The sequence below is a fragment of the Balaenoptera acutorostrata genome, chromosome X, assembly GCF_949987535.1.
Source record: "Balaenoptera acutorostrata chromosome X, mBalAcu1.1, whole genome shotgun sequence".
Taxonomy (NCBI): domain Eukaryota; kingdom Metazoa; phylum Chordata; class Mammalia; order Artiodactyla; family Balaenopteridae; genus Balaenoptera; species Balaenoptera acutorostrata.
In genome coordinates, this window is record NC_080085.1 from 61,961,896 (window position 1) to 61,974,196 (window position 12,301).

Genomic DNA, 12,301 nt, shown 5'->3' on the forward strand with positions numbered 1-12,301 from the left:
TAGGGATTAGAGTGTGGACATTTGGGGACTTGTTATTCAGCCTGCCACAAACATCTTTACTAGTCTAGCGTCACTGATACTTTTTATCGGCAGGATGTGTTATTCTGTCATCTGCCTTCCATCCTTCCTGCATTTTGCAGATGCTGAGAGTGTTCTTTCAGTGGCCACAAACTGAAGCCTAAGCACAAGTCTACATGGGATCGGATATGTGCACAGGGTGGTACGCGCTCCCCCGGCTAAATCCTTGGGTCCCTCTTCTCCAGTCCCACCTCCAGCCACATCTGCAATCTTAGCGAAGCCCAGCTGGCCTGTGAAACTGGATCATGGCACATTGGTGACTTCATTAGGGAGAACTGACAGTGCAGTGGTTCCACCCCTGCAAAGGGAGGGTCCAGCCCTCTGCCTTACCTCAGTGGCCCTGGTCACTTCCCCCACTCACTTCCACCCCAGCTATAGCCATGGGTAGATGCTCCCTGCAGCCCACACATGCCTCCAGGTGGCCTATGTGCTAATGACTGCCAAGTCGTCCGATCTCCTTTTTTTCCAGTCCCACTTTTATCTCCTTAGTAAGAGCCTGCGTCACCTCTAACATGAATAACCACTACAGCCTTGTAACCTATAATACCCTCACCTGATCCCAAACTAACTTTCAGTCTTTTCCACCCTTTCTCTACCTGAACCCTTAATTCTAGCCAGTTGGGACCACTTATCATTCCTCCAATAAGCATTGCTGTTTCCAACCTTCCCACCTTTTCTGCTGCCCTCCCATCTGCCTGGAAATACCAACTTTCTTTCTCTTTGCCCTTGGAAATACTACTTGCCCCTTAAGTTCTTACACATTCCTCTGTCTTCAAGAAGGCTTCCCAAATGGCTCCAGCCGCAGTGCTCTGAATATGTGCTGCACATTTGCCTCGTGGCATAGACTGCTTGGTATTGTCACCTATACATTTTCCTTGCTGGCCTAAGCTTCTGGAGTACAGGGACTATGTCTTATTTATGTCTGAAGGCCCCTTCCCCAAATTATGCCTAGACAGTGTCTAGCCAGCGGGTTGGCTAACCGCTTACCCTGCACCCACGTCCCTGGGTGCTTCCCTGTGAGTGACAGGTGCGCCCAGGAGGGCAGAGAGGAGGGGAGACAGAGACAGAGGCAGCATTGTTTGGCACAGACCCAGGGCCAGACAAGGAGAAGCAGGAAGTGCATCCCCAGAGCCTGGGCAGGGCTGGCTGCAATGATGCACTAACACACCCTGGTCCTGATTAGCTTGTTTATTGAAAAGTTTGAAGCAGAGTTTTAGACATAAAAATCAAAGTGAGCAAACACAGAGGTCTCGGGAACCACAGCCATAGTCACTGCGGAACAGGAGGCCCGGCCAAGGCAGTTGCCATTATGCTGTTGGCCTCATGCTCCCTGCATACGGGGAAGGCTGAGGCCTGGTTACTGAATTAGGAGGGTGGTGGGGTTCCGAGCGGCCAAGGTAAGAAGGGCCTGAAGGCAGCCACTTCTGAAGCGGCGGGATGGGGGCTGCGCAGCTAAGGAGCAGTGATGGCGCAGCCCCCAGAGCCGGGAGGGCGGCTCCCTGGGAGACCCAGCAGTACTGGGGCCATCGGGGACTCCAAGGAGTGTGTGTCTGGGGAGCGAGCGAGGGAGGAGCCTGGAATGTGGGGGGAGTCGGGCTGCGTGGGAAAGGGGGATCCCCCATCCCCGCCTCACAAGCCTGAGTAGGAGGCCTCTGTGGTCTCAGACCAGGATGAATCCCGGCGGGAAGCTGGCGGCTGCCGCTGGTGGCCCCTCTGGTCAGGGCAGCCCAGGCGCATGAGTAGGATCCACATGCGCTCTCGGAACTTGACACCCACAAAGGCATAGAGCAGAGGGTTGAGGCAGCAGTGCATGTAGCCCATGCCCGACGTGACCGACTTGGCCACGTCCACACTGCTTTCTCGGCCACAGTTGCGGGCCACGGCCCCCAGGTCCATGAGGGTGTCCACCAGCACCACCAGGTGGTAGGGGGTCCAGCAGAGGGCAAAGGCCACCACCACCACCACCACCAGCCTCATGGCTCTGAGCCGCCGCTGGCCCCTGGAGACCAGCAGCACAGCCAGGATGCGGGCATAGCAATAGGCCATGACCAGCAGGGGCAGCAGGAACCCGGCGACCAGCTGCAGAACGCGCAGGGCCGTGCGGCCCACCTGCGGGAAGCTGTACTGGCAGTGGGTGGCGTTGAGGCGCTTGTCGTGGTGGGCGGACAGGAAGATGAAGTCCGGGAGCGCAAAGAGCAGACAGAGCCCCCAGACCGCCACACAGGTGAGGGCCACGCGGGTCGGGGGCCCCCGGCGGTAGAGCTGGGTGGCGTGCACGATGCTCAGGTACCGATCGAAGCTGATGCAGGCCAGCAGGAGGGCCCCCGCGTAGAAGTTGATGTTGAAGAGGGCACCCGCCACTTTGCAGAGGCCGGAGCCGAAGACCCACTGGACGGCCGCGTCCACCGCCCAGAGCGGGAGCGTCAGCACCAGCAGCGCGTCAGCCACGGCCAAGTGCAGCAGGAAGGTGTCGGTGCTGCTCAGGGCCGCCCGCTGGCTCAGCAGCACGGCCGCCACGGCGCCATTGCCCAGCAGCCCCAGCATGAAGAGGAGGCTGTAGAGGACGGGTAGGAAGGCCCGGTCGAAGTTGAGGCTGAAGTCCTGCGGGCAGGGTGGGGAGGCGCAGCAGGAGTCACTCTCGTTTTCTCCGTAGTCATAGGATGAGTTTTCCAGGAGGAAGGCAAAATCCGAGGCTGGGAACTCTTGGCGTTCACTCATCTGTGGAGGGAGGGAGGGCACAGAGCCTGTGAAGGCCTTAAAAGTCACTCCTTCGATTAGGAATTTGAGATTAACAGATACACACCACGACATGTAAAACAGATAAACAGCAAGGGCCTACTGTATGGCACGGGGAACTATATTCAATATCTTGTAGGTTATCTATAATGGAAAAGAATCTGAAAAAGAATAGATATATATGTAAGCATAACTGAATCACTTTGCTGTACACCTGAAACATTCCTGTAAATCAACTGTACTTCAATTAAAAAACATCACTCCTTCAAGATTTAGTCTGAGGAGCCTTTCTCGAAGCAACTCCTCTGTAAGGCAGGCCCGGAGGCCTGGGCTGTACCCTGTAACTGTCCTGCCTTTCTTCCGAAACCACGCCCTCTGAGCTCCAGGTGCCCGGCCTGGGTGCTGGGCTGGTAACTTCCCTTCTCAAAGGCTGCTTCTCTCTCTCCCTTCTGGGTCATCCCATCGGCCCAGGGATTGTGGACTGGAGGGAGAGCTTCCATCTTGTGCCCAGAGCCCTCCCGGCCCCCTCTCCTCTCTCCTTGCCCTTCCTTCATGGCTTACGGTCCTCAGTGTCCTGGCCACGCCTAGTTCCACCACCTCCGTCCCCTGGCGCCTATCCGCAGTCCCCTCTCCCAGTCACTGGCCCTCCTCTTCCCTCCTCAGCCCTTGTCTGGGGACTCCTACTTCCTGCCCCCCACCCCATGGGGCCCCTCTACAAATCACTGCAGCCCCCCAACACATGCTTTCTGCCCCTGTCCTTCCCCTCCCCTACACTGAGGCCTGCCACCTGCCGGGGACTTGCCCAGCAAGCTCTATTAGAAACATTCCTTACCCCCTCCCCCTGCAAACCACCCCACAGCTGAGGGCCTCCCAGGGGCCAATTCAGTCCGGCATGGAAGATCAAAGTTCCAAGTCAGAGCTGAAGGGAGCCTTGGGGACCGTGCGGGGTGAGCCTCAACCTCATGCGTTTCGCAGATGAGGCACCAAAGCCAGAAAGGGGAGGGGTCTCGCCTGTGGTCATTCACAAGTCAGTGGCCAAGGTGGTTTCCCAATTCCCGGTCCAGTGCTCCTTCTACACAACCCCTGCATTCCCTACCTATTCACCCAACCCTCTGGTGGCCCTGGCTTGTGGGCCAGCCCTCACGTTCCCCTAGTGTCCTAGGCTCTCCACTTGGAGCTGTGGTCTGGCCTGGCTGGACAGCGGCACTTACCTCGGGGACCATGGCTGGGCTGGTACTCTGGCTGCCTGGCCGTGTGCTGCCTGCCCCTCTGCTTTGGTGCTTGTGGTCGGGAACCTGCGCTACACAGAGGAAGTCAGGGTTTCACGCGATTCTCGGCAGCAGCCTCTTCCAAGGGGTTATCTATACCAGAACTCCCTAGACCCAAGGACACGGGGCTCCTACCCCAACATCCCAGTGGCCCTGGGAAGCTGCTCTGGGAGTTGAACACAAGCCTGGGACCAGAAAGCCTGGGGCCGAGGGAGGGGCAGGGGCAGGTGATTTGAGGGGAGAGGTCTGAAGGAGAAGCAGGGCAGCTGGCAAGGGCAGGGGTAAGAACTGCTGCTCATCCATCCTGGGCTGGAGCTGCTCTCGCATGATTGTGGACTGGATAGCTAAACGTGTTAACTCTATAAAGGAGATTAACCTTCTTAAAAAAATGAAAATATTTGAAAGCAATCCATCACACTAATTCTAGTCCTTTACCATTGCCCCTCCCTGCTAAGCAACAGGGGCAAGGAAAGGGAACTGCTAGTAATGAACTTGCTGTGTGCTGGGTGTTGCTTTAGGCGTTTTCTCTGACACTGCCTCATTCCAACCACACCACTCCCTTGTAGGGGCGGGGATGGGGGGGTTGGGCGGCATCCCCATGGCTCATCCAGAAAGGGGAAAGGCCTTCGCCAGACATAACAAGCAAGGATAGGTGCTAGGATTGAACCCACAGCTGTCTGACTCTCCTTTTACCACTCCTCACACTGCCTTCAGTTGCTTTCTAATGGATAAACAATGATATATTCACATAGTTAAAAACAAATGAACTTAAAGCTATATATTTTAACATGGACGCATCTAGAAAAGTCAATGACCAATGGTGGAAGAGGCAAGTTAGGGAATACTGTGTATAGTTTGACACCACTTAGGTAAATTCGAAAAACCACACACACAAAACAATACCGTGTTGTTTTGGATACAGCTATTTGTCCTAGAAGTTTAAAGTAGGGACTGGACACACCACACATCCATGAGAGCAGTTGCTTCTGGAGTGAGGAGAAGGGGAATAGGGTTGGGGAAGACTGCATGGGGATCTCCCTATTGCCCTGCTCTCATTATCAGAGGGAAAAGGCAGCCCCTTGCCTCTCCCAAGCAGTTTCCTTCTCTCCTCATAGGTGAAAAGCAGAGACAGAGAGAGAGAGAGAGAGAGAGAGAGAGAGAGAGAGAGAGAGTGACTGAGACAGAGGCTATGGCATTGGGGTCCAATTTTCATCCAGAATGCGTCACCTGAGCCTCCAGGCTTGGGTCTGGAATTCAGCTCAAACTTAATGGACAAAACACACACTTGTGAGGCAGAGAGGTCCTTCCCTGCCTCCTGTGGCCAGAAGATGTGACTATCCTTGCTCTAAGCAGTTTGTCACCTGCAGGATCCAGGCCAGAGGGAACTAAGGGCTTGGAGGAGGTCAGGAGCAGCACAAGTGGAGAGGCCTGGGAGGATTCCAGAAGCCACAGCAGTTAGGATAGGTAGGACTTGGCAGGTGACTTGCCTGCAGGTGGAGGAAGACGGGTGGGAGCCGGGAGCACAGCTTCCGATGCTGGTCCATGAAGAGTTTCCATTCACTGGGCTTCTACAGGTGAGAGAAAGGAGGAGAACAAACAGCTCTATTTGTTCAACTTAAAGGAGGTTCTTGTATTCTGCAGTTATGGCCTTCATCTCCTTTTTGGTATTAAAAGGATCTTCTCTTTATGAAATGTTGGTGACAATAGCATCCTGTGTTAGCAGGAGTTGACAGCCCAGTGTGGGTCTTCCAGATACATGTGAAATTTCTAAGTTTAGGGACCTCTGGTCTCCTTCCTGTGTCCCAGTCTCCTCATTTGCCACATGGGGACCAAGATCCCCACCTTCCTGAGTTGCTGGAAAGGAGAAACGAGATGAGGTCAGCTAAGAGTGTTGGAAAGGTGCAGAGAGCTTTCCTTTCTGCGTTGGGCCATATCCTGAGAGGCCAGCCTGGGCTGTGGTGCGGACTGTTCCCGCTTCTCCCGGTGTGGCCATGATGCAGTGGGAAGAATGGGAAAAATGCTGAATTTGTCTGGCTCCAGCCCTGACTCCACCCCGTTCGAGGTGTGTGACCTTGGACCTATGACATAACCGTTTTTGAGCTGGTCTCAGCAAGGGTGTTATAAGATGATCTGAGGGTTTCCCTGGTGGCGCAGTGGTTGAGAATCCCCTGCATCGGCAGGCGGATTCTCAACCACTGCGCCACCAGTGGTTCGAGCCCTGGTCCGGGAAGATCCCACATGCCGCGGAGCAACTAAGCCCGTGCACCACAACTACTGAGCCCACACACCACAACTACTGAAGCCCGTGCGCCTAGAGCCCGTGCTCCGCAACAGGAGAAGCCTCCGCAATGAGAAGCCTGCGCACCACAACGAAGGGTAGCCCCCGCTCGCCGCAACTAGAGAAAGCCCGCGCACAGCAACAAAGACCCAACACAGCCAAAAATAAATAAATAAATAAATTTGTAAAAAAAAAAAAGGATGATATGAGTTGACCAAGGCTGTGAGGTCTCCACACAAGGCTCAGCCCTTAGTAGAAGCATATCTGAGAATGCTGAGTGTGAGGGATACTGGCCACAAACCCAGAGTCCCTGGGAGCCCTTCCATGTCAGGGGAGCCCTGGGACGGAGTGTGCTGCCCTGTGGACGTGGCTGGAGGACGGATCCTTCGGGAAGGCTGCCCCATGCCTTAGCTGGGAGGGTTTGGCCAGTCCTGGCTGAATCCTCTGGCTGCCCCACTGTGTCACCTTAGGCGAATCATTTTACCTCTCTGCCTTGGTTCCCTCATTTGAAAAGTAGGGATGAAGCTAGTCCACCTGTGTCAGGGCTGCTCTGTGAACTGTAAACGATACATATGGCACAGGGTAAAGAACACAGCGAGCAGCAGTTTCCTCCCCTTCTAGTAACTTTCCAGACCAGCCCCTCCCAAGGCCACAGAAGGTCAGGTCTGCAGTTGGCCACTGCTGTCTTTCACAGCTCACATGACTCAGAAGGTGCCGAGCCAAGAACCTTGTCTGGCCCACTAACTCGGCCCTCTCCTATCCCAAGCAGCCCCCAGACCAGCTTCCAAGCAGGCCCAGCCCTGGGGAAGACCCACCTAGCCAGGAGCCTGCACCCTAAGCTCTGGTAGCTGCACCCTTCTGCTTCTGGCCTCCCGAGACACCAGTGGGGAAGCTTCAGAAGGAAGTTAGTCAGAGTGAAGCTGCTCCGAGCCCCACCTGTGGTCAAGGTGTGAAATGTGCACCTGTCTCTTCTCTGCCACCCCTCCCCCTGTTTTTTTTTCTGTCTTTCACACCTCTGGGCTGTGGTTTGGGGAGATGGGAGGCTTGAAGGTCTGAGCCCTGGGCCCGGTCCCTCACAGGAAGGAGGGCCTCCACAGCTGTCTATCAGGCCAGCCAGGGAAGGGGGCCACTTCCTCTTCCTCCACCCTCTCAGTGTCTGCTGTTTCACAGCCTCTCTCGCAGCTTCTCCGAATGCCCCTGGGAGCCCTGCTCCCAAAGCCCCTTGGACTAGGCTGCTAGCGCCCAGCTGTCAGGGGGGCAGGCTCAGCGAGGCCCAAGCTTTCCGTGGGTCTCAGGTGGTGGCCCAGATTGGGACAGAGCCTTTCTTACACAAAATGAAGAGTCCTAACCCCACGAAGGGGGTGTGTGTCTGCCCCAGACACTGCTGGGACCCTGCGCTTCCTTCTGCCAGCTGTGGATTTCACAAGAGAAGGAGAGCTTAAGTCACAGGGAGGCCCAGGGACTGGGAACTGCCCCCTCCTCTGTCCTTTTCCCTGCAGCTCTGAGCCCTACAGGGAGGCAAGTCCTTTCCAAGTGCTGGGGCCTCAGCAGTCCAGGCCTGTGGGACTGAGCCCCCAAGCTGTGGGGGTGCTCATTCTTTTGGGGACCAGGGAAGGAGGATGTTGCTGCCATCTGTCAGGTGGCAAGGGGAGACAAGGCAAGTCAGGCCATGGGACCAGCAGGTGCCAAGGCCAGGCAGCGAGGAAGAGCTTGTCAGCCCAGGAGCAGGCAGTCTGGTTGGAAAAGAGGGTATGTGTGAAAGCAGGGGGATGGAGTGGGCTGGAGGGTAGTTCAGGAGCCAAGCCCTGCCACCAAACACAGTGACCTTCCTGTCATCCTGTCCGCAGCAGTGCCTGGGAACCAGTAAATAATAATAGCTTCCACTTGGCAAGCCCTTGCTTTTGTACACACGATCTTCTCTAAACCTTTAAGCCTCCCGGGGAGCCAGAGGTTGCTGTACTCATTTTGGAGAATGGAGCGGAGGTTCAGAGAGGTGAAGTGACCTGTCCTAGGCTAGTCAGCCAGCAGGGTTTGTGACAACATTCCTACCCGGGCTGCTTTCTAATGTGCTTTCCCAACCCCTGCAATCGTGCTGCCGCCCGAGGACTGGATCTTTCAGGAGCCACACCTTACTCACCATGCCGCCCCAAGCAGGCATCTTGTGGGAGGGCAGGTGCTCACCTGGCGGGGATTGTGCCCTAGAGGGAGCTTTGGTAGACCTCACCACATCCCCATTCTTCTGCCCTGCTCCTCCCCACTTACTAGGGAGAAGAAATGTCAGAATCTCCAGGACGAGGAGTCTGGAGGACAAAGCAAAAATCCGCCGAGTGCCAGACCCCTTTTGCGACGTCTCCAGGAGGATCTGTGGTGCTTCCAGAGGTCTCCCTCTCACCACAGGCTCCTGAAGACCTGGCTTGGAAAATTCCCCACCTCTGCGGTTGGTGTGCATCTGTTCCCATCCCCCGCCCCGGTCCCTGGGACGCCACCTCTGCTCTCGGGCCTGTCCGGACTCTCCAGAGGTGCAGGTGGTAACACTGGCAACGCACAAAAGTTCTATCATGGAAGCCTGACCTTGATGAATTCTTTTTTTTTTTTAAATTGAAGTATAGTTGATTTATAATGTTGTGTTAGTTTCTGGTGCACAGCAAAGTGATTCAGTTATATATATATATATATATATATATATATATATATATATATATATATATATTCTTTTTAAAATATTCTTTACCATTATGGCTTATTACAAGATATTGAATATAGTTCCTTGTGCTATACCAGTAGGACCTTGTTATCTATTTTATATATAGCAGTGTGTATCTGCTAATCCCAAACTCCTAAATTTATCCCTCCCCCACCCCTTTCCCCTTTGACAACCTAAGTTTGTTCTCTATGTCTGTGAGTCTGTTTCTGTTTCGTAAATAAGTTCATTTGTATCATATTTTAGATTCCATATATAAGTGATATCATATGGTATTTGTCTTTCTCTGTCTGACTTACTTCACTTAGTATGATCATCTCTAGGTCCATCCATGTTGCTGCAAATGGCATTATTTCATTCCTTTTTATGGCTGAGTAATATTCCATTGTATACATGTACCACATCTTCTTTTTTTTTTTTTTTAGCATTTTTTTTTAAATTTTATTTATTTATTTTATTTATGGCTGTGTTGGGTCTTTGCTTCTGTTTGAGGGCTCTCTCTAGTTGTGGCAAGCAGGGGCCACTCTTCATCGCGGTGCACGGGCCTCTCACTATCGCGGCCTCTCCTGCTGCAGAGCACAGGCTCCAGACGCGCACGCTCAGCAATTGTGGCTCACGGGCCCAGCCGCTCCGCGGCACGTGGGATCCTCCCAGACGAGGGCTCGAACCCGTGTCCCCTGCACTGGCAGGCAGACTCTCAACCACTGCGCCACCAGGGAAGCCCCCACATCTTCTTTATCCATTCATCTGTTGATGGCTGCTTCTATGTCTTGGCTATTGGAAACAGTGCTGCTATGAACATTGGGGTGCATGTAACCTTGATGGATTCTTGAGTCCCCATCACTCCCTCAGTTAACAGGGGGAGGATGTCCCCCTGCACTGCTCAGCTGGGCTGCCCCGTGGAAGTCATTGGCAGGCCCAGCGTTTGCTTCTTGCACTTCCTTGGATCATCCCCACAGAGTGAGGTCAAATGGGACAATAAGAACAGCTGACATCTATTGATTACTTACCTATGCGCCAGGCACTATTCTAAGAGCTTTATTGGGATGAACTCATTTAATACTCAAACTATGTAGTAACTATGACATCGTTACTATTATCAGATGGCAGAAACACAAAGTTTAAGGAACTTGCTCAAAGCCACGCAGCCAGCAAGGGGCAGAGACCTCCTGCTCTCACCTACTATACTATCATGCCTTTTAAGGTGAGAGGGACTGGGGTGGAGGGCGGTGTTCAAGGAAGATGGCTTTGGCCTTCTTTGTAATGTTTTACAAGGAGATTGGATTCACGTATTAGCTATGTGATTAAAAAAAAAACTATCCAAAAGGAAAATAAAATTAAGCTAAAAACCTGGGACAATTGGTGAAATTTGAACATGGCCTGGAGATGAGATAAAAACCTTATATCCATGCTATTTTTCTAATGAATGTCTTTGTTTGTAGAAATTATGATTGAGGAATTTATGGGTAAAAGCCTATCACATCTGCGGCTTTCTTTCACATGACTTGGAAAAGAGATACGCAGAGTGAGAGAGGATGCACAAAGGATAAAGGCAATGGGGCAGCGTGCTACTAACTGGTGATACCGGGAAAAGGTATAAAGGAGGTCTTTGTACTATTCTTGCAACTTTTCTGTAAGTTTGAAACTATACCAAAATAAAAGTTACTGAAAGGATCTCTCTCATGCAGGATGGGTTTGGTGTCAGACGCTATTCCCAGGACCAGCTTAGAGGTCTTGTGAGAAGAAGATGGGGCCGAGGTGGTCTGGAAACAAATGCTCACTGGCTGTGTCCTCTGGCGTCGTCCCCAGGAAGCTCCCTCCCATGACTCGGTCCCCTCCCCTTCTCCCCTCCAGCCTCACTTTACTTCTGGACTCCTGGCTTCTTCCCTTTTCCCACAGTCTGGCTACCTCCAGCCTCTTGGCCTGGAGTTCCTCCCAACTTTCCCCTCTGCCTTTTGAACCAGGAAGGGAAGCGCTGCCTGCTTTCCAGGTGGAAGGCACTGGCAGCCCAAGCACTCCTTCTCCAAGCCCCTCAGGGCCCCTCAAAGAATACAAGCCGTGCCTGAGGCTCTCAGGGTGACCCCATTCTTGCCTCAGACTGGCTGAAGAGAAGGGATTGGGGCTTGCGGCCTTCAGAGTGTCACCAGCTGAGGGCCTGGAGTTCTTGTTTCCAAATGGAAGTGGACCTGCCAAGTTGGGTGAGGTCCCTGTCCGGGAGGCCGCTCTCCCCGAACAGCCGGCAGTCTGGGCAGGGGTTCTTGGCTGCTGCTGGGCCCCCACGAAGAGGAAAAGGCACACGCTGGAAACTATGTTGCCTGCCGCTAAGGCGCTCCACTGAGCAGGAGCTGCTGGGTGATGGTGTCCCTCCCTGCGTGCTTACCTCGAAGCGAACCCCGTTGTGCGTTAAACTGGCCTCCCAGGACCCTGCACAAGGCCCCTTGCTGATGGGCCTGACTCTGGTCTGAACTCTTCCTGCCTGGACTCTCTGGCTTTCTGGAAAATTCCTCAGCCAGCTAAATGAATTTCCCAAAATCCCAGTGGGGTATGGTGGTGGCCTGGGGGGCTTTGCCCACATGTCCTGTGCTGCCATGGCCCTGGCCTTGCCTTCCATTATTGTTGGGCCCATATTTCTCCAACTAGGCACTAAGTCATCTGCATGGGCACAGGCATTGGGGCTCGTCTGGCCAGAGCTGAACTGGCCCCATGCCAGGCAGTCCAGCAGAGCAGGTCAGCACGCGGACTCTGAAGCAGCCTGCTATTCAGGCTGTCTGAACTGGATTCCTGGCTCTGCCATTTACTAGCTGTGTGACCTTGCACTGGTTACTTCACCTCTCTGTGCTTTGGTTTCCCTCTCCGGATGAACAGAGTCAGTATGCTGTATATGTCGAGTTGCTCCGGACAAGGCATGGCACGTGGTCAGTGCTATATCTGAATCGTGAGCTACCCTCCTCCCTGTGGCTGCCGAGATCCTCCCAGGACTGGACACACCCCCGGGGGTAGCTTCATTTTTAAAAGTTCTTATTTATTTTCTTTTTTATAAATAAATAAAAGTATAGTTGATTTACAATGTTGTTAGTTTCTAGCGTACAGCAATGTGATTCAGTTATACATATATACCTATCTATTCTTATTCTTTTCCATTATGGCTTATTACAAGATGTTGAATATATTTCCCTGTGCTATACAGTAGGACCTTGTTGTTTATTTTATATATAGTAATTTGTATCTGCTGATACCAAA

At 53.2% G+C, this 12,301-nt stretch overlaps 1 protein-coding gene across 1 annotated transcript; it reads right to left on the reverse strand.

The window, feature by feature from the left end:
• Positions 1-1,707: 1,707 nt before the first annotated feature.
• Positions 1,708-4,063, reverse strand: CXCR3 (C-X-C motif chemokine receptor 3). Its single transcript, XM_007183629.3, has 2 exons — positions 4,026-4,063; positions 1,708-2,796 (listed from the first exon to the last, which is right to left on the reverse strand). The coding sequence occupies exons 1-2, from the start codon at positions 4,035-4,037 to the stop codon at positions 1,708-1,710; spliced, it is 1,101 nt and encodes a 366-aa protein (XP_007183691.2). The 5' UTR covers positions 4,038-4,063.
• Positions 4,064-12,301: the final 8,238 nt, after the last annotated feature.